General features: G+C 48.3%; 7 protein-coding genes across 7 annotated transcripts; 4 read left to right on the forward strand and 3 right to left on the reverse strand.

Annotated features, from left to right (window-relative positions):
• Window positions 1–7: 7 nt before the first annotated feature.
• On the forward strand, window positions 8–2,378 carry F4812DRAFT_412851 (amidase signature enzyme). The gene is made up of 4 exons (XM_047932736.1): window positions 8–292; window positions 359–461; window positions 518–1,301; window positions 1,422–2,378. The coding sequence occupies exons 1-4, from the start codon at window positions 168–170 to the stop codon at window positions 2,201–2,203; spliced, it is 1,794 nt and encodes a 597-aa protein (XP_047793444.1). The 5' UTR covers window positions 8–167; the 3' UTR covers window positions 2,204–2,378.
• A 989-nt stretch (window positions 2,379–3,367) lies between these two features.
• Window positions 3,368–5,961, forward strand: F4812DRAFT_167139 (ASST-domain-containing protein). Its single transcript, XM_047929887.1, has 5 exons — window positions 3,368–3,526; window positions 3,696–3,874; window positions 3,929–4,094; window positions 4,240–4,972; window positions 5,052–5,961. The coding sequence occupies exons 3-5, from the start codon at window positions 3,979–3,981 to the stop codon at window positions 5,739–5,741; spliced, it is 1,539 nt and encodes a 512-aa protein (XP_047793445.1). The 5' UTR covers window positions 3,368–3,526; window positions 3,696–3,874; window positions 3,929–3,978; the 3' UTR covers window positions 5,742–5,961.
• A 664-nt stretch (window positions 5,962–6,625) lies between these two features.
• Window positions 6,626–8,694, forward strand: F4812DRAFT_412859 (uncharacterized protein). Its single transcript, XM_047932737.1, has one exon. The coding sequence runs from the start codon at window positions 6,689–6,691 to the stop codon at window positions 8,309–8,311; it is 1,623 nt and encodes a 540-aa protein (XP_047793446.1). The 5' UTR covers window positions 6,626–6,688; the 3' UTR covers window positions 8,312–8,694.
• A 939-nt stretch (window positions 8,695–9,633) lies between these two features.
• F4812DRAFT_167161 (uncharacterized protein) lies at window positions 9,634–11,428 on the reverse strand. Its single transcript, XM_047929888.1, has 2 exons — window positions 11,074–11,428; window positions 9,634–11,011 (listed from the first exon to the last, which is right to left on the reverse strand). Exons 1-2 carry the CDS (start codon window positions 11,297–11,299, stop codon window positions 9,732–9,734), a joined length of 1,506 nt encoding a protein of 501 aa, XP_047793447.1. The 5' UTR covers window positions 11,300–11,428; the 3' UTR covers window positions 9,634–9,731.
• A 5,201-nt stretch (window positions 11,429–16,629) lies between these two features.
• On the reverse strand, window positions 16,630–17,482 carry F4812DRAFT_455244 (NAD(P)-binding protein; the record flags this gene model as incomplete). The annotated part of the gene is made up of 2 exons (XM_047936792.1): window positions 16,630–16,998; window positions 17,093–17,482. 2 exons carry the CDS (start codon window positions 17,480–17,482, stop codon window positions 16,630–16,632), a joined length of 759 nt encoding a protein of 252 aa, XP_047793448.1.
• Window positions 17,483–19,510: 2,028 nt separating this feature from the next.
• F4812DRAFT_167240 (putative GMC oxidoreductase) lies at window positions 19,511–21,799 on the forward strand. The gene is made up of 3 exons (XM_047929889.1): window positions 19,511–20,949; window positions 21,013–21,603; window positions 21,661–21,799. The coding sequence occupies exons 1-3, from the start codon at window positions 19,701–19,703 to the stop codon at window positions 21,705–21,707; spliced, it is 1,887 nt and encodes a 628-aa protein (XP_047793449.1). The 5' UTR covers window positions 19,511–19,700; the 3' UTR covers window positions 21,708–21,799.
• Window positions 21,800–22,196: 397 nt separating this feature from the next.
• F4812DRAFT_449377 (uncharacterized protein) lies at window positions 22,197–23,965 on the reverse strand (the record flags this gene model as incomplete). The annotated part of the gene is made up of 2 exons (XM_047935968.1): window positions 22,197–22,216; window positions 22,435–23,965. 2 exons carry the CDS (start codon window positions 23,963–23,965, stop codon window positions 22,197–22,199), a joined length of 1,551 nt encoding a protein of 516 aa, XP_047793450.1.
• Window positions 23,966–25,077: the final 1,112 nt, after the last annotated feature.

Raw genomic sequence — 25,077 nt, forward strand, 5'->3', positions numbered from 1 at the left:
TACTTTCGTGGCTTAACAACAACTTACATGTTTAAGTCCAATATTTTAGCGATGTTTTACCGGTGCCGAGGTGCCATCTGTTCGCCTCACATTGCCTTGAAGCAGACAACCTAATAATATACAACGTTTCCAAAAAGTTGAGTTTATTGATTCATTACTGTCTTAAAATGTCATCATCACAGCGTTTTTCCGGATACCCGCTTGCTAAAGAAGGCCCAGATACAGCGTATATTCCAGCCCAGGATAAGAACCCTCCACTTAGAGGCTTGACTTTAGTTATTGCAGCGAAACTGTAAGTGCTTTACATCTTAACACATATACACGAACATCAATCCCTCATATTAAAAAAAAAAACTAGCCTCAACTATTTCCCATCGCTAGCTAAAGCTTCGTGGAAAAACGCCAAGCTCGGTTGTCTCAAAGATATACCAGAGCTAGATCCGTACGATTGGCATCTTCAAGTATGCAGCTATCCTATGTTCCGATCGAAATATCCAGTAGTTGATAAGCTAAACAGCCCATTGTCACTCCGCTTATAGCCGATGGCGTCGTACAGACCAAGGCCGAAATCACGCCTGATCTATATGAACGGCATCCAGACGATATAGCTGGCCGTTTCTTTTCTGCTGCTGATTATCATGAGCTCTTCAAATCTGGGAAATTGACTCCGCTCCATGTGGCGAAGGCCATTCTCCCACTCATTACCAAAGGCCAGAATCCGCCAGCCAAATATGAGTCGGCCTGGTCTGTGGTAAAAGAAGATCTCGTACTGGAAGCAGCCAAAAAGTCGACGGAACGCTATGCTGCCGGTCAGCCTTTAAGTGTTCTCGACGGAGTCCCGATAGGAGTTAAGGATGATACTGACGTTGAAGGATATATATCCCATGTGGGACGACCCTTCGACCCATCGGACCCCTTCTTCCAACCGGCAACCAGCACTATTTGGCCGGTTGCACAATTAGTTGCTTCCGGTGCTATCATTATCGGCAAGCAGGTCATGCACGAGCTCGGTTCGGATGTCAGTGGATGTAATCCACATTGGGGAACTCCTATCAATTGGAACAATAAATCGTATTACCCGGGCGGTTCGTCGTCTGGTGGAGGGTCGGCCATCTCGTCTGGACTGGTCCCTATTTCGATTGGTACCGATGCAGGGGGGAGTATCCGTGTCCCTGCCTCGTTCAACGGTGCGTACGGATTGAAACCCACCCTGCATCGTACCTACACAATGAGGTCCTCTATCTGTGCCATCGGCCCCCTGGCCGCAACGGCAAAGGACTTGACCATCGCCTATCGTCTCAGTGAGTATTCCGGTCCATTTCTTGATTAGTGCCACCTGTCTCCCCGCACTAAGCAATCATCAAACAAGAACCAATATCCCAACACCCGGGAATCTCGATACTAACTCTTCAATGTGCTAGTGACGGCACCTAACCCGGAAGATCCAATACAGGGCGCTTTCGCGTTATCAGTTCCGCCAAGCCCATCGGCGAAGAAAACGATTGGCATCTATCATGAGTGGTTCAACCAAGCCTCTCCTGATGTACTTGATGCTGCCAAGAAAGCAATCGCCTATTTCAAGGAGAAACTGGGTTACGAGGTTGTCGATATCAAAATCCCCTACGTACAAGAAGCCCAGTACGCTCACGGCGCATGGGCGCTCACCGAGGCCATCAGCAACCACACCTCGCACGCCGTGGACAAAACCCGTCCGTTCGCGGGTCTCAACAGCTGCAACCAGCTCCTCCTGGCCATGGCCTCGTGCACGTCGGCAACCGATCTGCTCCGGTACGGGCAGATGCGCGGGCTGCTCATGGGGCACCTCGCGTTCCTGTGGAAGAAATACCCGGGCCTGCTGGTGCTCACGCCGACCGTGCCCGAGGCCGGCTGGCCGATCCACCCGGGCGACCAGGCGTACGGGTTCAGCGACGGCAACTTGACGATGCGCAACATGATGTACATCTGGCTAGCGAACTCGACGGGTTGCCCCGCCGTCACCGCGCCCGTCGGCTACGTCGACCCGGACCAGGGCGAGGGCAAGCTGCCGGTCGGCCTCATGGCCATGGGGGAGTGGGGCGCCGAGGAGCAGCTGCTAGCTTGGGCTACGGAGGCCGAGACGTACGTGAATGAGGTTTATGAGGGAGGCAGGTATAGGCCGCAGGAGTGGGCCGATGTTGTTGAGCTTGGTAAGGCTGTGGAGTGATGCCTACCTAGGTTCGGGACTTGACTTGCAGTGGAGGAACTACTATGTACGATTATGGCAGATACCTCTCAATTCTTTGGTTTAAATCCTCTCTTAGGGGTTTCGTTCTGTACATAACTGATGACAAGTATGTGTGTTGGCTATTTAAAGAAAAGATTATTATTTTTTTATCAAAGCAAACAATCACTCATCCCTCAAGAAGAGCACGAGAGCCACGTGACATGGCGCAAGCCACGTCCGTGGCTCATGAGTGGCACACTCACAATTACCTTTTTTCTACAACTATCCATGTCTTGACTCGGCATCGTAGGTCTTCATAGGTTTGGGGGCTACATGGACGTTTCGAAAGAAAATATACCAAAAATTTGTCCCAAAGTTACTAAAGACGAAGCCCATCGAGGTGGATTTCGAGGCCGAAGAAGAAGACGGGACAGGCTTTTATAACTCCAAAACACAAAGGACATCTGACCGGGGATCGAAGGCCATAAGCGAAGAAGCGGTAACTACTGTCGAATCAAGGGGGCCTTTTGTGTTTACCAATTTGGCTAATACCAGCTACGGACGAAGACAAATGACTTTTTTTTCAACTACGAACTGTAACGTGAAAGAGCTTATTGAGGCCCATTGATGCGGATTTTATCAAAATAGTAGTCATTGAATTGCAGAGGGATTATGGGAAAGTGGCTATTATACAAAGGGTACCTAAGGGTTATGGCAGGGGCTGATGGAAATGACACCCACTTTGCTAATATTAGGGTTTTTTATCAGGTTAGGTATTTGGTATTAAAACTTTCCTCTCTTAAACCGAAGGGCGTCTTTTTACCTTAGTACCTGCTGCTTCATTAACCATTTTATATTTGGTGTGACTCGAGTCACCGCTACTTTTACCATTTACTCCTTAACGTAATTGAGCTCAGAACTCCAGGGCTTTTAGCCTTGGTTAGCAAGATGCTTAATGTAACATGTATCTAAGTATTAAACAGTCGGAAATGACGTTCGTTCTAATTCCCTAAATGCTCTAATTCTTTACCCGCACCGGGTTCGGCTTGATCTATAGCCTTTGATTGGCTACAGATCCTTCTTAATCTTATCAGATCCGCTGATTAGATCCCCGGCGCTCTCCACATCTCCGACTTTCCCCTTAACCTGCATTAGAAAACGTTGAAAGAGGACACGGCCTCTATTAGTTCCACTTAGTCTCGGGTACTTGACCATAAGTTCATCAGACTATCGGTGCCTGCCATGTTGCGGTCGTCATTTCAGCCGACCCGGCATACATGGATATGGCGATCATCCCGAAATCGCTCAAGATGTTTTGTTTAGGTACGTCGTTGCTGACTTCGGTTTTCTCAAGGTTATACTGGAAGAGTTCACCTTCTAAGATGACACTTACCATGGACTTGATTAATAGGAGTCTTATCGTAATAGATTCTTTATCCTCTCAAATAACCCTCTTTATAGCCTGGAAGGCTTATATTAATTATCAAAGCAGAAAGAAAGAAGAAAACCAAAGCAAGCAAACGAAGGAACAGAAAATTTGATACAGTCTGAGCCCTTGTCTAGCGCATCACAGTATCCAAGGCTTACGTTTGATTATTGCTATCCTTGCGACATGAATGCCGTTAGGTGTTTACCCACCTTTAAAAGCGCGGCAGGAAACTATCATGAGATGTGAGTATATAAAGTAGCCACATTCCCAGTCCTGTTGACACTTAGACGATTAAGATCCTTGCTTGATCCTACATAGGTTTAATTGAGTAGCGGAGCAGTAGAAGATGCCTCTCCCGTCTTTTGCTCTATCGGTTCTGATATGCTCTCTCCAAGCATTCCCAGTTTCCGCACAGAACTACACATGGCCATGGCAAACCTATAAATCTAGTTCAGCAGAACCGTAAGTATATCTTGACTTTTTTCACCTTTCTATATATTGCACTTAATTCGTTTCAACGTTTTATCGAGAATCTCTTCAAGTCCTTGAACTTCAAATGAACCCCCTAAAGACTTTTACTGACAGGCACCTACCTTGTATAACGCAGTCCTTCGCTGAACATCACCAAATCCGGCCCTACGTCCCCAGGATATCTCTTCTTTGACCAGAATGGACAGTACGCGCACAACTACAGCCTCTTCATCATGTCTGATGACAACGAGCTCATCTGGCAGAGCGGATACGGAGACTATGGTGCTTTCAGGACCCAAAAATTCGAGGGCAAGCCAGTCTTGACTTTTTTCAACGGGGTCTCTCTGTCGGAACCGTACGGGTGGGGCTATGGCATCATCCAAATCCTTGATGACTCTTACAAAAGCATCTACAACGTTTCGCTGACGGTAGATGAAGGGAACTTTCTGACCCTACCGGAGCTTGATGCCAGCCAGATTGAGTCGTATCTCGACATGCACGAGTCCCAGATCACAGCTCAGGACACGATCCTTGTCACATTGTACAATGTCACCAAATACGATCTAAGCTCTGTTGGCGGACCACAGGATGGTTGGGTAGCCGACAGTTTGTTCTACGAGCTGGATATCAAGACCAACGAGATACTCTTCAAGTGGAGTGTCTTGGATCATGTTGACCAAATTCCCATTTCAGACGTTCAGCAGTTCTATCCCATTGCGGACTTCGGCAAGAACCAGTCGGTTCCGTATGGCTACTTCCATATCAATTCGGTGGATAAATTCGACGACGGGTCATATTTGATTTCATCGAGATACTACTGCTCGATCTTCAAGATTTCGAAGAACGGCACCGTTGAATGGACTTTACAGGTGGGTAATCCCAACTAGATCTCATACGATATTGTTCTTGTATTCAGCATTCAGGCACAGATGTACTGACTCTATGCAGGGGCAAACCGGCGGCGATTTCGAGCTTGATGGCCAACTTTCCTTTTGCTATCAACACGATGCTCGCGTCCGACGGGAATTGGGGAGCACGGTTAAGATCAGCCTGTTCAATAACGCAAACTCAGAAATTATGTCGGGTGTAAACCAGACTAAAGGTGTATTCTTAACCCTGGATACGGAAACCATGAAGGCGACACTCGACCACGCATATACCGACCCACAGGACGCGGTCTACGCCTTTTCGCAAGGAAATACACAATTGCTGGACGACGGGCACGTAATTATGGGATATGGGTCGACGCCTAAGATAAGGGAGTTCAGCGCGGATGGCACCACATTGATGACCGCCCAGTTTGGCCCTGGGGACGGTCTTATTTTCTCTTATCGCGCCTATCGCCAGCCGTGGGTTGGCCGCCCTAAGGAACCCCCAAGCGTCGTCGCGTGTCGGGATGAGGCTAGTAACAGCACCAGGGTATATATGAGCTGGCTTGGCGCTACAGAACATAAATATTGGGATATCTTCGCCGGCGATAGTGACAATAGCTTCACTCTGGCATCCCAGGTGGGAAGGACTGGATTTGAAACAGTAGCGACTATACAGGGTCAAGTTCCGATGATCCGTGTTGAGGCACGAGGAATTGGTATCACTGGAGGAGTTTCCAATGTGATATCGTCTCAAAGCCATTGCTGATATTGAACAGCGCAGCGCGTTGATTAAAATCTGACTTTGGAACTCTTCCTTGATACTTATAGACCTAAGTTACTGCTTCTGTGGCGCAGTATTTGGTCCATGAGCGGCCGAAGCAGAAGACGAAAATCAGATTCGTCTACAACGAACCACAAGATTTTCTTCCCATAGGTAAATAAAAACAGTACTAAACAGAGAATTAGGTCCTCTTTTTATTAGAAACACGTACATTATAATTGGAATCACCTTTAAAACGAACCATGAAATATAAGCAGGACCCGATTACTTTGGTCCGAGCAAATTGTCTGATATCGAACGAAGTTGCTTTTTGACCCATCTTAGACTCTTAGATCAGGTACCTACTGTATAGGAGGTAGCTAATGGTATTCCCCAACAGAGGCAGGTATAACTTGCCGTTATACACGTTGCGCATGACTGGGTGAAGAATATATGTCATCAATTCAACTTCTCTTATCCCGGCGGTGCAACGTCTCTGCTCGCATCGCGATGGAGGACCACATGCTTGATAACAAGTACCGGATCAAAAAGGGGAGCATAGTCGTGATTCCTTCTAGGGCTTAGCATTCCATGCCGTCGATTTGGGGCGAAAGTGTGACCGAGTTTTACCATAAGAGATTTGTACGCCAACTTTAGGGGAGCGCCTATTCGGACAAGAAGAAAGTTGCATATGAAATTAATTCTAGATTTATAATTCTCATGTATAATTTTCACTACCAGCAGGTAAAAAAAATTATTTATTGTCAATATTAATGTGAAGCAGTGGTTTAGGTATGTGCCACAGTTCGAAAAATGAGCTGTCATTTTATAGGATACACGTAGCATACCTACCTGGTATTGCATTATTAAAATAACTTTCCCTATTTTTACGCCACACTACCTAGGTCACGCACACATCCCTGATAGACGTCCGCAAAATCCGGCTTTATGGAATGAAGAAATTTGCGGCTTTTATGTTACGAAAGTTCCATCGGCGCTACACGATGCTGCCCGAAGTCGACGTCTCGACTACCGAGCCGCAATCGCCTAGTGATGCAAACAGTGGCGATCATCATCACGCCGGTTCCTCAAGGCATAGAATATGGTTCCACCGCAACCGCTATGCCGGAGCGCTGCTCTTCAACCTGGGCGCTTTCTTCCTCCCAGCCTTATACAGCACGCTATCCAAATTATGGGTTGCGGAAATCGACTCCTCGCTCGTCGTCACGACCGACGTGTACACGTACATCGGCGTGGTAGTTGAGGTGCTAAACGAGGGCCTGCCCCGCGCCTCGTGGGTCATCATCGCGGACAGGGACTCGCGCTCCCTAACGCAGCGCCTCGGCCTCTCGTACACGCTCATAGCATTCCAGTCCGTCCTGGGGCTGGTTATGAGCATCGCGTTCATGGCCGGCGCCGCTACCTTTGCGCAGGGGTTTGTCCCCGTCGAGGTGCGCGCCGCGAGCTTGACGTACATCCGCATCAGCGCTTTCTCGGCCCTGAGCTCCGCGGTTGAAACCGCCGTGGCGGCGGCGACTAGGGCGCTTGATAAGCCGGACATCCCGCTTGTTATCAGCATGACAAAATTCGCGGTTAATATTATCCTGGATATGCTAATCATTTCACGCTTTCACGTTGGAAATATCCAACCGACTATTAATATGCAAGCTGGCATCCAGTTGGCCTGCAACATGACGGCTGCATTCGTAGGGCTTGCTTACTTCCTTTGGGCGACGAACCTGCAGCATCGAAATCATCAGCTGGAACTCTCTGGGGCTGACGCTATCGAAGTCTCTCAGCTGCGATTCGAAGCTGATTCTAGAATCCGGCTAAGCTTTCGTGCCTTGGCTGTATTATTGCGGCCTGGACTCCTGACCCTGGCCGAGTCGGCCATACGGAACGCCTTGTACCTCTGGCTAGTGAGCACCATCGTCGCGCTGGGCTCAACGTATGCGTCCGCCTGGACCATATTCACCACTATCCGATGGGGATTGGTTATGGTTCCAGTTCAATCTTTGGAGGCGACGAGTCTCGCGTTTGTCGGTCACCACTGGGGTTCTTGGCGTCGCTCTATTGGTAAGACGACGCGTAGACCTGGCCGAGTTTCCTTGAGAACTATCATGGGAATTACAAGGCCAGCTCTTATTTCCCTTGCTATTTCTCTAATAGTTGAGGTCCCGCTCGCTATCTTTCTGTCTATATGGGGCGCTAGGTCGTTCGCCAAATATCTGGGCCAGCCGGATGAGGTGGCGGACATTACGGCGTATATGTGGCGGACTATCGATTGGTGTTACATATTCTATGCAGCATCGACTCAGCTCGCTACGGTTCTTCTTGCTACGCGACCCAAGTGGTACCTCTATCAGAGCTTGGCCAGCAACCTCCTATACGTCTTACCGTGGGCTATAGCTTGCCAGGTAAAGAATCTAGATGTGAACAATGCGTGGACATATCACAGACTAGTTTTCGGTGGGAGCTTAGTGTTTAGTTTCGTCGACATCGTGATCGTGGATGGGCTGTGGGTGTGGACGTTGATAACTGGGAAGGCCAGACTTGAGGCGTTCAGGGAAAATTAAAATGGCAATGAGTTCGCCAAACCTTTCGCCTCTATTTTGACACGGCTACTTAGACCGTACTAGCAACTCTTAAAACATCGCCCCATGCCCCTGACGGGAGTGATCTCTCGATCCAAATCCCATGAAGCGGGTGGTTACTCTTACGTCCTAGATGGCGTAATTAGAGAATATCCATCAGGTACCTATCTTAGGTACGTATTACAGGCGAATCAAATACCTCAAAGTTAAGAACATTGTGAAATACACAGATACAATGTAGAATTAGAAACGCATCAAGATCCAAATGCGTCATATTAGTGTGTAGTGTAGCCTTGCGCCTCAATGCAACTCCCCGTACCAGACAGAGGCCCGACCACAATTTGTAAAACTGATTAAGGTTATTACTGTATGCAAATATGGTAGCATTGGCTCTGCATCCACATGGATGTTCAGTCTTTGGAATTTTACAACACGCACCTCTTCGGTGGCGGCCAATGGCCGTGTTAACGGAACGCGTTTACGGCAATTGCTACATTCTACCTTCCACTTTGGTAACTACCCCGTGACAAGGTGCAGTCTAGGCACCGACGTGTGTACTACATCCGAGTCGTGAAGTTACATAACGGATAGGAGGGAAACATCTAGTGGTAAAGCTCTAGGGGGAAGGTCTCGTAAACCATGACGTCCCCCATAAGGGTACCTGCTTGACTTGTGTCAAGATACGTCCTTGGCACGGGGTGGAAATCTTTAGTGAGAGAACCTAGCTAAAGAATAGAAAGAGGATGCAGGAATAGGTAGTTCGCTCGAAAGATTTGTGCCGACGTGTTTCACGTCTAGAGAGCTGAAGCTTTAGCAGACGGCAAATTAGTAACAGGAGACTTTGAAAGTACAAATCACTAGGAGGTAGGTAATGGTAGCAAAAGACAGCGTATACCAACAGGTAAAGATTGAATTTGGTGGATCGTTCATCACTTGGCGGGATCTAAATAATTCTAATCTAAGCTTTTGATCCCCAATAATAATTTGGTATCCCTATCCATCCAACCTGAGAAGCAGCATTTCGCGAAAACTAGGAATCTATTTACAAGTTCGTCGTTCATTGCAATAGACAGTCCAAACCATAATATTCGTGCAGAGCGTGAAAAGGAGAAACAGAGATAAGAGGGAGAGGGAAGAAAAGAATGAATGAATGCTGTAAAACGCAGGAGGAAAACGGTTACAAGAGCACATCTCTCTGCTCTCCATTTAAAAATTTCATGTATAGTCTCTCGTCGAGAGTACTGCTCCTCGAGCTGAGATCCCACTATGGATCCCAGCTTTATGCGTTGCCAACTCCATGATCCCCTTCCTAACCCCCCCAGCTCCGGCAAGCTTTAGTAGCTTTGCAAGTAGGTATAACGATGTACAGTTGTATCAAGGCCGTTCAATTAGAGCCGGTTATTTAGGAGTCGAAGATGGCACCGTACGCGGGGATGCCACGGGTAGACATGCCGTATACAACCTTCTCCGTCACCTTAGGGTTCGAAATGATGAAGACGGCTTCCGCGTTAGACTCGTGAACCAGTTGATATACTTCTCGCACGATATCGGGGTATCCCCTCTCGTGGGTGTTCCAGATAATGGCGTTGGGGTCGGCTCGCTTGACTTCCGATACAACTTGAGGACCGTACGTTGCATGAGGCTCCCGGGTACTCCAGAATACTCGGCGGGGTGTGATGCTAGCGAAGAGTAGAGATAAGCAAGGTCCAATTCCAGATCCGGTAGCGACCACGACAATTTGCTTGAACAACTTCGATGTGTAGAGGAGACCGTGAAGAGGTGCGCCACGGACCCAGAGCTTTCGCTCGTAGGGCTTGTTAATTTGCTTCTTAGTCCAATCTCCCGCGTTACTAACGACGACACTGAAGCCGTTGATCTTTCCGGACTCGGGGTCAACATCAGGAATGGTGGCGAAAGCGTGCCACTCGGTTAAGGGCTTGTCGCTGATCTTCAGGCCGTAGAAAGGTGCCATGCCCCTGTACTTGAAATGCAGACGTGTGGCGTGGTTGCTCAACTTCTCGGGATATACGGTGCGGCGGCGTAGACGGCCCCAGGAAGCGAATGTGCAAGAAGTCGAAATGCAAATACACCAGAAGTTAGGCGAGTGGATCAGGACGTAGCCGAGAGAGGCATCCCATTGTCGGGCGGTAACTCTGGCCGAGAAGATGTTGTGGACCCAGAAAGTTGTGACGGCTACCCAACCGGCGAAACGGTGGAAAGCCTCGAAGTAGTCGTGGAATTTTCGTCGCAGGTCTGGGTGGGCTGATGTTAAGATAACGGCGAACATCGATACTAAGATCCAGCTGGTGATCATGTTGATAAGCTGGTCGGTGACCGGCTCGTCGATCCAATCCTTGGTCGCTAATATCGTATATAGGATATACCATACGACAGCAGCAGTACCTGCGCCACTATGGCAGCCGCCGTAGTGGAAGACTTTTGCGAGACGCTTTCGAATGTATAGAGGCCAGGAGTGTGGGACGCATGTGAAGATTTCATAGCAAAGATTTACGAATTCTTCCTGGCGGAAGAGAATGCTGACCATGAGGTTTGCTGAGGCGGCACTACCCACATCGCGGGAGTTAGGCTTGCCTTTTGCGGATGCTAGCAAGGCGATGAAGACAGCCAAGTTAGCAGTAAAGATGACTCCAAATATTTTCCTGTATGAGGAGGCATATTTGTCTAATACAGGATATTAGCTTCAGGTTTCATGTAGGTATATCATATAAGACGTTGACACTCACATCGGACTTGCTGGCTCAACTCGGATCCGAGTTGGTCGGGGAGGACCGCACGCTGCGTGACTCTCTCAACTTGTTTCTCATCGCCGCCTTTGTCGGAGTGGATGGATGGAGTTGTCGTCCCTGTCGAGGGTCCCACCGAGGATAGAGGTTCAGCGATTGTAATCGGTGTCACGTCCCCCGAGCGGAAGGTATCCGCTTGTGCCTTTTCAGAGTAGTTAGTCGACATGTTGAAAGAAGGCGATGTCTTTCTCTGAAATATAAGTTGTTGGTCTTGCGGATTGGTTGGCACGGGGAATCCTGCAATCTAACGGCAGGGACAGGGCGAGAACAACGGATATAAGTACTGCTCGGTGAAGATGAAGGATATTCGGGCCCCGAGTAAGAAGCAGCTGGATAGTACCCTGCCAAGACTCAGTTTACTCATTCGTGAATACATCGAACGGTGCTGATTTCTTGGATATCGCAAGATCTTCGATAGCTTAGTCCTACGTGGCAGGACCCCGGGTCCAGACGAAGGCGGCGTGCATCCCCATAGTTCCAGTGACGATGGAGTCAACCGAGTTAGCAAACTGTGGTATCTTGCTTGCTTCAACAACTACTTGATGCGGAAGTTCCCCATGCCGATCTCTTAGTCTGTGTTGCCTCAAATCTGACCCGGGAATCCACAATCGAAAAAGCATATGGCTGGCTGTTGGTACCATATAGGGAAAGGGATGTAAAGGTGTCTTGTGGTTACTGTTGATGTGGAGTCAGAGATCTCTAGATTCAGGAACGTCGACCATAATACAGGGTACATGTGCAATACCTGCACGCCACATCGGCACATTGTTAAGACCCGGGTGCAAATCTCCGTGGTGGTTTACTAGGACAACCAACAACGCCCAGCCCTATTAGGGGTGCGTCACCTGACTATCAAGACGAATTCAGTCACCAAAGTCCACGGACTCACTACAACTTACTACAATGATGGGTAAAATCTCAAATTCGTATCGGTATCGGAAACATCTAGCAGAAGTCCATCACGTCTAGCTAGGTACTTTGTGATTCATCCATGGCGAAATACTGTGCCTGGGTCCTGGGTGCCTAATTTAGGTAGGAATAAGGATAACATGTGAAATGTCGATTCAAACCAGGCTGCAAGTGTCAAGATATATGCTGTAAGCATCTAAAGATGTTAACATACTAATCCTTGGTTGATTCACCTATTTTCGTTTAGTTCTCACAGCGCGGCCAAGTAAGGACGTTAATAGCATGCGGCTGTGCTGCGCCGTATCGTGCCGTACCCGTAGGCCACATCGAAATTTTATTCTAGATGGATAAAGGACTTATCAGGTAACAGAAAGTAAGGTAGGTACCTATATGCGCTAACAGCTACGCAGAACATGCAACTCAGAGGCTGAGGTACAGCTTTGGCAGGTAGCATTCAAGTGTTACGAGCTTCGTTCTCATTGGCCTGTACCAAAAGGGGCATCCACGCCTCTGCCTCGGCTACCAACAAATGTGACCTCTTTATGGGCCTTTACTTACTACATATTGCCCATCACTGACGCTTAACCTTCAGCCGCTAGACTCGGCGTGCATTATCTTATCCGTCCCTTGAATTTGGGTGTAGTCCATTCGCGGTCCAGTGGTGGTGAAGACTCAAATGCACACATCCTTTTTCGGACAAAACCATAAAAGGCAATGCGAAACAAGCGATGCTACGGGAAACACCTAAACCACCATTTGAATGACAGGAAATCGTAATTGTCACGAGATGGAAACGATGGTATGGAGTAGGGCAAGTAGAAGATTAGTAGACGTTGTGGGAAGCAAGAGACTTGGCATCGCCTCCGATGTTACCACCTGGAAGCTGGCTAGTAAGTCACTACTCGTACTCGACTACATCCATACCTCTTCGACTATAATACAAAAAAAGAGTAAAATGATTTGATAGGTATCTATTATTTGTCGGTGGTTTAACGCTAGTAACACCCCGAATGTACCAAGATGTCCTTATCATCAATCCAAGGTACCGTATAGCGCAATAATATGCACATTATAACTTCTCGAATAATTCTAGCTCATACTTTCTCGAATACCCTTTCGGTCGAGCTGTTAGTGTCAAGAATATGCAATCGGGCTAATCCTTCGGGATAATTATGATTTCCTTAGCAACAACCCTGGCCCCTGCTTGTACTCATAACCGCATCCTGTGTCTTGGTTTTTTTTATAACTATGAATTCAGCTGCATCCGTTCGCCCATGAGTTCGTAATCCTGCGATTGTCTTACTATCTTGCTATCAACCAAAATTCCAAGATCGCGAAGTCACTTATGAGGTACATCATGTTTCCGGAAGGCAACCGATTAGATTCGGATCTTGAACATCATCCGATACGGCAACCATCATCGGTGCCAACCCAATGTTCTAAGGAGTCCGTGCGTGATTGGCCGCGTCCGGGTATTAGCTCGAGCTCAGGGGGGGTCTTGTCCTATGCGATGCGTGCCCGACTTATAGGTTGCAATCAACCCTTATCTGTTTATACATGGGTGTCCTCTCTTTTTGTTTCTCAACACATCTAATGATATCATGTCAGCCTCTGAGAGAAAAAAATAATAAAAAACTAAAGGTCCAGACTTTTGGACCCTTAGTGTTTCAATTCTGACCCTCCTCACGCCCGTTTCATGCATTCACATGCCGACAGAAAATCATCAAAAATTCCGATCTTCCCTACCAGCCAAGCCAGCTGTCATACCTGTAAGTTACTATGGTTCGTGGGTCTTGCAATCGCACTCGTACTACATTGCTTACACCTAAACATCTAGCACTGCCACTAAACACCACAGCATAGTAAGCCTTCTACCATAGGTTCACATGCTGATATCTTTCAGGTTTCCCCCCTCCCCAGTTGAGATTGAACTTTCGACCTGTTCCAACCCAATGCGGAAGTTGAGCTCAACGAAAAGCTTGTCCTCAAGATAGATAATCCACTTTGAGAACCTCGCTATCTCGAGCTTTGGTGCGCATTTGTCAATTTCCCTCCGATGACGCGAAGCAAATGAGCCTTACAATTCAGCTTACCCGGATATGCGGATCTTCTTCATCGCGATTGAGTACATTGCACATCCTGATTGATCAAAATTTTTGTAATTCGGAAGTTTCTAACACATGCAAGTGAAATTTTTTCAAAGTGTATGAGTCACCTCACCAAGTCGAATTCGGCCTGCCATCTTCGGTGTGGTCCGCTATTACTGTCCTAGTATCTCAGCTTGCTAGGGTTAAGCGATTCGACTCTGGCAAAGAAATAGTCTCTTTCACGAGATAGATAACACAGAACTGTTAATCTACGGACTGTCGCAATTTCAGATATTGCGGCGTAAAATTATTGCCACTTGGAAGTCGGGGCAATGAAATCTACGTAGTTAACCGATATCCCAAAAAAATGGAGTTAACGTTACCTATTGCTCAGATTATTTTGTTTTATGAGGCAATTTGGATGGTCCAAGCGCTTGATGATTATACGAATGACTAAAGTGTATTAAAAGGCGTGAACTACCTCTAATATACTATAAGATAACACTCTAGTGATTCTTCTTGGTTAGTTGGAAAAGAAATATCGGTCATATGTTAGTCAAACATAATTCAGAATGGAGTTTAAATATCCCTTACTGCGAGGGCGTCGTCGAGTTCCCATTACAGCTTTAATGTAGATTATTCTGCAGTACTATACCATCATAAATACAGTAACACTTTCTTCTCACAATTATACTTTCTCGGGGTTCTACCGGAAGAGAGACGGTTCATTTCCAGTTCAACGAAACTTGAAATAGCTACCTAGGTACCTACCTAGAGTAAATTATCAGAGAGAGAGCTATCACTTTGTCAAACCACAAGATAGAGAAGCAGCACGATAATTTAGCCAAAGAACAGTACAAACTAAATGTGAGACCTTGAAGCTGTATATACGTTAAAAAGAATTCATCATGCTTTGAAGCCTCATCCTAAATTCAGACTCGTGACAGCCACCGAGTCTAAGTCAGTACCCAGCCTAACGCTTAAACGTTCTCTAACTTTGGATTGTGTATTTCATCAAACCCCTCAGTTATAATTACGCTATTGTTAGTTTATTTTTAGTATAGCGCTGTTGGGTACCTATGCGTGCATATACTTGACTTATTAGGTAGGTAGGTACCTATACCATTCATTACCTTATTCCCTTGCTAACCTGCTAGGCTACTATTTGGAAATTGATGCAGAAATACGAGGGGTTTACTGTGCGGTGACTGAAGGCTTCAAATATTTATAACTACACAAACTTAGAACTTAAATAATTCTAATTATCTTACAGAAAACATCCCAGCATTAATAGAATTATAATTTAGTAGGTAAGTCACTCAACTTGACTGATAGTTACTATATCCCCGTTAAGTCACTACTATATTAGTGTCAGGGATATACTACTTTAGGTGGGCTGCCAGCTCGCTCGTAGGATGATAGAATGCCAGACGTTCCTAATATATTACATGTACGACCTTGACACTCACTCTTTATGACACCCATCAAGGGCATAAATTTCAACCTCATAATCAGTCTTTAGGGCGCCTTGGTAGGAAGTAAGGGGGTATTTTGGGGCTTACCAAGGGAATTGACGATGCATGTAGAAAATCCACGGTCTTACGAGTTTTCGCGCCCTAGCACGATTATATCCGAAAGCGAGGCTCAAACCACAGATACCTACATCAGGCATTCATCTAAATCGTATGGAAATCAATTATACCCTTGATTGAACGATTATAAGAGCTCTATAGTTACCTACATATGATTATAGTTTTCGGTGGAAAGGATTTAGTTGTCCCATCTTATGCCAATAGTGCCTATAGACAGGCGTCTCTGGCTATGACATAACTACTAACCAAATACAATTTTATCAAAACAAATATTTAAGCAGAAATATAATATTTATTGGAAAGACTGGAACTAAACATAGTGTCCTTGAATTTAGACATAATTGTATTGAAAGCATATGCTGTACAATGAATGACACGATCGGCCCCTATAAATACAGACCCAAGCCGAACATCATCACTACGATTTACTTTCTTAAACCTCTCGACCGCTAAGGAAGACCTTGGGTTGGCATGCTAGAGTTGATCAACTCAAGGCATCATGCCCAAATATTTTTAACTTCTCTTCTGAACGAAGAATCAGCTTTTGCTGCCCTGAGCATAGGGCGAGGACTCCGTAAATCTTGCCTCGTAGGTATAGGTACTTTATTTCTGATTCAGTTGTTCGGGAGATTGGATCAAACATATAATCACCCCGAAGCAACTTCTAAACTACAAGTAGCACCATCTCATAGATTAAGTCTAAATCTATCTCTAAGTCTAAATTATTGAGTCCTGGGGAGGGAACCTCAACTTCATGACATAGGAAGGAGATAGTAATTATTCAGACAACTAAGTGAGGTGTCTCATGCGCGGATTTCGAAAGCACCTTGTATTGTCATAGACCTATTTCGAGCTAAGTACTTTTTTTAATGATCACCCCATTCATATGCGCCGTTGAAATCCCATCCTTAAGCCATGCCGCCATTGGCACGAAGCACCTGACCAGAAACCCAGGACGAGTGAGATAAGAAAACGATAGCTTCGGCGATCTCCTCCGGCGTGCCAATGCGGCCCTGGGGGTTGAAACTCGCAATGGTCTTGAGCAGCTCCTCGCTCTTGCCACGGAAGAACAGCTCGGTTCCAGTGGGACCAGGCGCGACAGCGTTGACGAGGATTCCCTTTCGTCCGAGATCCTTGCTAATCACGCGTGTCATCTGCTCGATGGCGCCTTTGGTGCTGTTGTAGAGCAGGTAGCCGGGCTGGACCGTGGAGGCCGTGGTCAAGGTGGTAGATAAGAAGATGATGTGCGAACCCTTCGCCATGTGCGGCGCGGCAGCCTGTAGATGTGAGTGGTCAGCGGCATGCGTCACACCTAGGTCACGGATGGTCTGCGGGTGATTAGTCCATAGATAAGGATTCTCAAATGCTCACCTGGGCTAGGAAATACGGCCCCTTGACATTGATGGCAAAGGTACGGTCGAAGTCAGCCTCGGTTGTATGTTCAAGGTCCTTCATAGGCAAAACACCGGCGTTCGATACAAGTATATCGATCTTGGAGTAAGTGTCCACAGTTTCCTTGACTAATGATTGTACGCCTGCTACGGAACTGGCGTCTGCTTTCGCCAGACGCGCCTCGCCTGCACCTAATTTTTGCACCTCGGCCAGCGTATCTTGCGCGGCTTGATCATCGGAAGAATAGTTGATGACAACTGTGGCACCAAGACGGGCGAGTGCGATGGCTGAGGCTTTGCCGATACCCTTAGAGGCACCAGTGATGAGAGCAATCTTGCCGTTAAGCGAGGGAGAGGCGTTGGAAGCCATGGTAAACGGGCTGACGTGAGGGTGAGAAACGGTTGCACGTGGCTGATCCCTGAAAGGTGTGGTAGACGTTGATGGAGTAGAGCGAAAATAACCTAGCCGGAGACGACGTAAGAATTTAGATAGTGTTTTTGTCATTAACTTAAGTTTAGGTACTTTCTATGAATGTAGTAATACAACTTGAACTTGAACTTTGGAAATTCTATCGTCTGGCGATGGCCTTTTAAATAACAAAATATATCTTGTAAGTCTCCATAACCCTAGAGACGGCATCGCATTGAAATCAACATGACTGGGCTTCGAAGCCGGAGCTTCGAAGACGCGATAAATCCGCGACCGCAAATACGGGAATTTCTAAGTACAATCGGGTTTTGAATTCGATAAATTTCGGACGGGACTCTCCGAATTTGTTACTATCTCCGGCGGAAGCGGTACCTACATTAACGGAATAGATAATCCTGCGCGAATCTCACCATAAAGCCTTAAAACCAGGCATCAATAATAGGCATCTCACCCGAGTGGCTTAGCAGTTTAGATTTGACTTCTTAGGCCTTACGGGTTGTGTAATACTCGCTTTCTAACCTTCGGATTTGTGCGACAATTCCATTTCTGAGCCATTATTTGTGGGTAAAAACTGGTATGCAACCCCTTTTTGGATCTGGCATCGGAAATATCTCACCACCATAAACCAAATCCGACGCTTCAAAATATTAGTCAGTTCCGCAATGGGATTGACCAACTTATAATTAGTAGTTTCATTCCCAACAACTATAACACTTCAAAGTCTGAATCGAATTGGATTTGTGACTTCTCGAAACATACCTAGGTCAAGATCTACCTAAAGTACCTAATTTAACCAATTTTCAGAGTCTATTCCTAAAGTTCCAGGAGAACCCTCAACCTAGAAAAGGCTTCCTTATTACTAAATACGTTCTTAGGTACGAAGTAGCATAGTTGTCAACTTTTAACTTCTAGTAATTGCTTACTTTAGGTACCTAGGTAGACTATGGGTAGAATACGTCTTACCGGCATGTTGTCGGCGATGTTGAATTGGTCATTAGCTCGCAAAATTACTAGTAATAATGATAGGTTATCATTTCAAGCTTTTACTTGCTATTAGTAACGATCTCCTTAACAGGATGATACCATTCTGGAATACCTATACGATATATTTAAAGCCTACAATGGGCCGAGGGGAAAGGCTGACAATATCAAGTGACTGACTCATCCCTTTCTCAGCCCTATGACATCCTTCAGGGGTAATTTGAATGTGACACTTGAGCCACCCTTGTTATTCAGCTGAGCCCTGCCGAGCCCTCCAGCTCGAAGGTTCATACCAAGGTAGGACAGCATATCGTCCCATACGACGCGGTACCAAACGAAAACTTCAAACATGCAAATCAGGCTGTGCATAGGTATAATTGGCCTATCTCATATCAGCTCACTGCACGGCTGACCTGGAATATTCTGTCTGATTGGCCAAGAACCTAAGCCCTCTAGGTCTATGTGAAGAGCCTCTCATGATGTCATCAGAAATGTTACCAGAATAGGCTTGTCAGAACGGTATTCAGGGATCGCCGTGCCATGTGGCATGTGGGTCTGGTGCCTTACCGATTCCATGGAGAGGCTCATCGAGAAAGCAACAGGCTGGCACACATGTGTAACCACCTTCTTACCTCTAACTTGGGTGCCTATCTACCTCATAAGGCCATTGGCGTACTTACGTGAAACTATCCTTATCTGGGCGCCTGGATATGGTACTAGAATATCTACCACTCGGTGTATAGACGACGCTCTTCTCCGATCGCTGTTCACGGGGTCCAAAACTATAAGCTTTTGAAGGCTAACAAACAGTAGGTTACCTAAATAGGTACCTATTATACCCAGAAGGAGTAAAATCGTAATTTGAGAAAACATCAGCTGATAGCACAAAGATATCAATCCGACCCCGTTTGTGAGTCGTAAGGGAGAAATGTCGCCAATATTCTCTTCGTTGCTGAGAGGCACAGGTCTCAAGGAATGCAAGTGGGTCCAATATGACCCAAGAGGCGATATCACGGCGACTCCATCCAGGTTGAATATCAAGTATATAAGAAGGCGACGCAGGCATCGATCAGGAAGATAAAAATTCATCACATTCGACCATACTCCTCAACCCTTCACAGCTAGGTAATTAGTATTATATCTACCTAAGCATTGAACACAATCTTCCCCCTATTCCATGACCATAATGCACGCCCTCCAGCTCTCGGCTCTAGCAGCCACGGTATTGTCTGGTCTTTCGGGAGCAGCTCCTGCATCTCAACTAACAGACTCCTCGATTACCGGTGTCCTTGGCTCAAGCTTTGGCATTCCCGGCCGAGACTATGAGTTCGACTATGTTGTCGTGGGCGGTGGCCAGGCTGGTCTCGCAGTAGCAGCCCGTCTCGCCGAAGACAAATCCCTAACTATAGGCGTTATAGAAGCCGGCGATTTCTACGAGCTCACGAACGGAAATCTCAGCGAGATCCCTTCCGACGCAGCCTGGTTCGTGGGCAAGGATACCAACGACTGGCAACCTGCCGTCGACTGGGGCTTCATCACGGAACCGCAGCAGGCCCTCAACGATGTCAAGGCTCACTACCCTCGAGGTCGAACGCTAGGCGGATCTTCTGCCCGCAACTTCATGGCCTACCACCTCGCCACAAAGGGATCGTACGACCAGCTGGCTAAGGAAGCCGACTCGCCCGCTTATTCGTTTGACAAATTCTTCAAGTATTTCACCAAGAGCCAGAAGTTCACGCCTCCCGTAGGCGGCACGTACGACCGCTTCACCAACTCGACGCCCCAGTACGACCCGTCCAAGCTCGGCACCCAGGGCGCCGTGTCCGTCATCTATCCCAAGTACGCCCAGCCGTTCAGCACATGGGCGCGCAAGGGATTGGAAGCCATCGGTATCAAGTCGCAACGCGGTTTCGAGAGCGGTAAGCTTTCGGGCGGATACTCCTACGCGTTGGCCTCGATTAGGCGTGAGGAGAACACTCGCGAGTCTTCCGAGACGGCTTACCTGCGTCCTCACCTTGGCGGACATAACCCCAACCTCATCACGTTCATTTCGACACTAGCTAAGAAAGTGGTTTTCGACGGACAGAAGCGCGCTACCGGTGTGTTAGTCGACACTTTAGGCCTCCAGTACACTATCCGTGCCCGCAAGGAAGTCATCGTCTCGGCCGGAGCCTTCCAGAGCCCTCAGCTGTTGATGGTATCAGGTATCGGACCCAAGGATATACTAGAGAAGTACGGTATTGAGGTCCTTCAGGACAGCCCCGGTGTTGGACAGAACATGAAGGACCACGTCCTCATTGGAACTTCGTACAGGGTCAACGTCCGCACTGCCGCCGCCTTTGGAGACCCCGCGCAGGCGGCCCTATTCGAGAAGCAGTATGCGCAGGGTAACGGACCTATGACAAGCAACGGTGTCGACCTTCTTGGTACGTGAATATCTAGCCTACTAACACTAGCGATTTGAATTTCGATTGCTAACAACTGAGCAGGCTGGGAACGTCTCCCCCGCAAACTCCTCAGCAACGCCACCGCTTCGGCCCTCGAGTCGTCATTCGCGTCTGACTGGCCGGACGTCGAGTACCTCCCCGACGGCGCCTTCTTCGGCAACGTGAGCAACCTTCAACTAGTTGCGCCCAACGACGGATACCAGTACGCGACCATGCTCGCGGGGCTCGTCGCGACGCTCTCCAAGGGCAACGTGACCATCCGGTCCAACGATACGGCGGACCTGCCCGTCATCAACCCGAACTGGCTCAGCCACCCGGCGGACAAGGAGGTCGCGATCGCGGCCTTCAAGCGCACGCGCGAGATCTGGACGGCGCCGGCCATGCGGCCCGTGCTCATCGGCGAGGAGTACTACCCGGGCAAGAGCGTCTCGACCGACGAGGAGATCTGGCGCTACATCCAGGACAACTTCTCCACCATCTTCCACGCCGCGTGCACCTGCAAGATGGGCCCCGCCAGCGACAAGATGTCCGTGCTTGATGCGAATGCCAGGGTCCGCGGTGTTACTGGTCTCCGTGTCGTCGATGCTTCGAGCTTGCCGATCCTGCCTCCGGGCCATCCCGTATCTACCATTTGTACGTATCTCTTTCCGCACTTTGAAGTCATGTGCTTAGCTAACTGTCAATCTGTAGATGCCCTCGCTGAGAAGATCGCGGATGACATTCGCCATGGCAACTAAAGCACGAGCGCCACACACGGTGCTTACCATTTAATTTGGATGTAGAAGTAGACATAGATTTGTTAGAAAGGGCGCAAGCCCCGGGTTTCGGGTTAGATTGGTTATAGACAAGGCAACTTGTAAGGATATCATCATTGAATTTATAGACTAAGCAGGCTTGGTTAGGGTCTTGGGAAGGTTATAATGGCTTTGGTGGATTGCATTTCACAATCATTAATTATAATCCTTGAACTCTACCTCAACGTGAAGTTCACTGAGCTAGATAGACTATCAACTATTCGCGTTACAATATGTGCTTCCAAGTTCCGACCTAGAGGGAATACCAATACCTACGACTGGCATTAAAAATACAATTACGCTCTCTACTTCAAAAAATTTACGCTTGAGATTGTGCTGTAATAAATAATGTTAAACCCTTATGTAGATCCTCGTATATATACGCCCAAGCACTTTTAACATTACAACCTCCTTAAATGATATTCGAACACTCTACTCCCTCTTGTCCACATCTAAACGCCATAATAATATACCATATAACCCTATATAATAATCATTTTTTGCCCAAGCAAGGTATAGGTATAGGAGTGAGGTAGAGGAATCTCTACTCAAACCCCTCGCCCCCCACCCCCCTTTTTTCTGTTCTTCTGCCCGCTTGCTCATGACTTCTTCACCCCCTCGCTCCCCGGCCTCCAATCCTTCCCCCAACTCCCCCCCTCGCCCCCCAGACTCTCATTAATATCCCAATCGCGCTCGAGGCGCCACTCGTCCTTCCCCTCGATCCCCAGCGCCACCAAATCGCACCCGCGATGCCCCCATTTCTCCGCGAACACCCGACGCCCCGCATCCGCCAGCGTCTGCAGCCCCGCCTCGAACCCCTCCGGGTCGCGGTAGAACGCATCCTCCCGTCCGCCCGTCTGCCTCGTCCGTCGCACCCCCTTGTCCGCCCGCTTCGCGTCCTGCATGCGCTTCGCCACCTCGACCAGGTGCGCGAACGTCTCCCCCTGCTTGTCCACCCACGCCCACATGTCCTGCTCCCGCTTCATCTGCGCCTCCCGATGCGCCTTTTCCGACGCCCAAGCGTCCGTGCCCTTGCCGTCGCTTTCTTTGTCGCCTGCAGCCGCGTACACGGGGTCCCCTCTAAACGTGGCGTGCGCGCCCGGGACCCGGAACAGCGCCGCGATGTCGTCCAGCGCGGTCGACACGTCGAAGACCAGCCCCGCCTCGCTCTGCGGCTGCCAGTACCCCTCCCAATGCAGGCGGAGGTACATGTCGCAGTCCGCGGCGTGGGACGGGATATGCGTGTCCCAGGCGCCGGCGCCGAGGTACGCGTCGCGGTTGACGAGCGCGAGCCGGTCGTACGCGAAGAAATGCGTCGCCCACGGCGGCATGTCCGGCCCGTTCAGATACCGCAGCAGCCCGACGCAGCGCTCGTAGATGGTCGCGTACGGGTCGTGGTCCCAGTCGTGGTCGCGGTCGTTCTTCTTGACGTCCTCGTCGCTGAGCACCAGGACGTCCGCGTGGCTCCACCAGAAGAACGGCCACCGGCGCTCGAACGCCTCGTGCAGGAAGAAGTTCTGCAGCTGCGCGAAGCTCAGCAGGGTGGGCGTCTCGAGGACGTTCACGCCCAGCAGGCCCAGCGCGGTGTAGTTGAGGAAGAAGGGGTTCTGCAGCTCGAGCTCCGCGTGCCGGTTCGCGTGGAATGTCCCCGTGTTCTCAACCACATAGATGTCCTCCGGCGGCCATCCCGCCGCGATATAGCTACTCACGCATTGTAGCAGTAACGGCCAATTTTGCGTGAAGCCGATGAGTAGCGATGTTGCTTCGTCGACGTGTGGGTTGGGAGGCAGGTTGTTTTCGCGAACTGGAGGCGGAGAGTCGGAATGCGTGAGCCAGGGGAAATGATCCCCGATAGGAGCGGACGGTATAGGTTCCGGTTTATACTTCTTGACGTAATTCACCACGTCTTCCGCCTCGTTCATCGGCTTCTGCACGCTCTTTTCATGGATAGCTTGGGCTACATCAGCAGGGCTCTGGTTGGTTTCCTCACCATCGGGACCTTCTTTCCCGCCAATAATGGAAAGGACGTTTCGGTCGCCCCCTGCTGTGGTAGTAAAGAAGTTACCGTTCCTTAGAAGCGATATATTGCTGACAGCTATATTCAACGGCTCCCGGACGATGTAGTATACGAAGAAGGCGGCTAACAGAACAGAGATATAGCGAGCAGCAAGTGGCAAGGCCCTGTTAGATACCGATCGCATCATTGTTAACGTCACTATCTCCTCACCATACAGACTCTGTTAAGCATATTGGTCGGGATATACTCAGGAGCTCTTCAACCGGAGCTCGCTGGATCGTGGTTTGCAGCCGCGTGTCTTGATCGCAATATGATAAGTGAGACGTAAGTAATATAAGAACCCAGCAATGCGTAGGGTAGACGAGCAGGTTTGTTTCAATTAAAGAATCGTAGGATAAAACAATCAAGAGAGGGAGAGGGGGGGGATACCACATGGATAAACAAGAAGGATAAAGATTGAGAAAGTAGAAGAGGCCAACAACATCTTGGTACCGGAACGATTCCTCGCCTCGGCCATGTGTACCACCTCATCATCTCCAAAATATTCATCCTATCTCGCCATATGAGTTCGGTAGTGCTCTTCAGCGAGAGATCATCGCCCCCAAACTCTGCCAAGCCGGGAGATGTTCAATTCGAAACGGTGATTCGCTAGAGCGAGCCAGGATCGACAGGATGGGGTTCAGCCAACTGCGTCCGAGACCCTCTGGTCATACATAGTATATCTTCCCCCGGCCGTAGTCCACGAATCATATTACGTACCTACCTAGGTATCTAATAACGTAACACTCTACCAAAGTAGGATAGGATACCAACGTCGAAACCATATCCTCTCTCATAAGGCCTTACTCATTTCTTCTCGGCGCTGACCTCGACCTTAATGGAACAGGACTAAAGAATTACCAAGCAATCGCGGTAATATAAGCAGGAATAAAAGCTTATCTCTTAGAGTAGCAGATTTAAAAGGGATATATACCAATAGTAGTCCCATAGCTCCAGGAATTTGTACAGAATCGTTTCTGTGAAACAAGCCTCCCCCATGCCATGTGGTCGGTGGTACTGATCTACTCTAGTGAAACCAACTCGACACGTGTATTTTTTGAGAAACGAGTTGCAGTATGGAAAGCAAGACCATGTTCAATCGGTAGCTCTTTGGTCTATACAATTAACGATCGAATTTTTCTCATATTTATCCGGCGTGTCGGTTTTTTTCAGCGCTGTTTCTGTGGAAGGAGACGTAGATCATTGTCGATTATATCTCAATTGGCTGAATTGTACCTAGTAAGGTCTTGTTGATCA

Source organism: Daldinia caldariorum, assembly GCF_022478825.1.
Source record: "Daldinia caldariorum strain CBS 122874 unplaced genomic scaffold F4812scaffold_2, whole genome shotgun sequence".
In the NCBI taxonomy this organism is placed as follows: Eukaryota; Fungi; Ascomycota; class Sordariomycetes; order Xylariales; family Hypoxylaceae; genus Daldinia; species Daldinia caldariorum.

What these genes read in the sequence shown, in the direction of transcription:
- F4812DRAFT_412851 (XM_047932736.1), top strand. Translation starts at nt 168, where the DNA reads ATGTCATCATCACAGCGTTTTTCCGGATACCCGCTTGCTAAAGAAGGC. An exon ending in CGTACGATTGGCATCTTCAA is followed by an intron (nt 462 to 517) that starts GTATGCAGCTAT and finishes TAAGCTAAACAG; the next exon opens with CCCATTGTCACTCCGCTTAT. An exon ending in GACCATCGCCTATCGTCTCA is followed by an intron (nt 1,302 to 1,421) that starts GTGAGTATTCCG and finishes TCAATGTGCTAG; the next exon opens with TGACGGCACCTAACCCGGAA.
- F4812DRAFT_167139 (XM_047929887.1), top strand. Translation starts at nt 3,979, where the DNA reads ATGCCTCTCCCGTCTTTTGCTCTATCGGTTCTGATATGCTCTCTCCAA. An exon ending in AAATCTAGTTCAGCAGAACC is followed by an intron (nt 4,095 to 4,239) that starts GTAAGTATATCT and finishes TGTATAACGCAG; the next exon opens with TCCTTCGCTGAACATCACCA. An exon ending in CCGTTGAATGGACTTTACAG is followed by an intron (nt 4,973 to 5,051) that starts GTGGGTAATCCC and finishes GACTCTATGCAG; the next exon opens with GGGCAAACCGGCGGCGATTT.
- F4812DRAFT_412859 (XM_047932737.1), top strand. Translation starts at nt 6,689, where the DNA reads ATGAAGAAATTTGCGGCTTTTATGTTACGAAAGTTCCATCGGCGCTAC.
- F4812DRAFT_167161 (XM_047929888.1), bottom strand. Translation starts at nt 11,299, where the DNA reads ATGTCGACTAACTACTCTGAAAAGGCACAAGCGGATACCTTCCGCTCG. An exon ending in GTTGAGCCAGCAAGTCCGAT is followed by an intron (nt 11,012 to 11,073) that starts GTGAGTGTCAAC and finishes ATCCTGTATTAG; the next exon opens with ACAAATATGCCTCCTCATAC.
- F4812DRAFT_167240 (XM_047929889.1), top strand. Translation starts at nt 19,701, where the DNA reads ATGACCATAATGCACGCCCTCCAGCTCTCGGCTCTAGCAGCCACGGTA. An exon ending in CAACGGTGTCGACCTTCTTG is followed by an intron (nt 20,950 to 21,012) that starts GTACGTGAATAT and finishes ACAACTGAGCAG; the next exon opens with GCTGGGAACGTCTCCCCCGC. An exon ending in CCATCCCGTATCTACCATTT is followed by an intron (nt 21,604 to 21,660) that starts GTACGTATCTCT and finishes GTCAATCTGTAG; the next exon opens with ATGCCCTCGCTGAGAAGATC.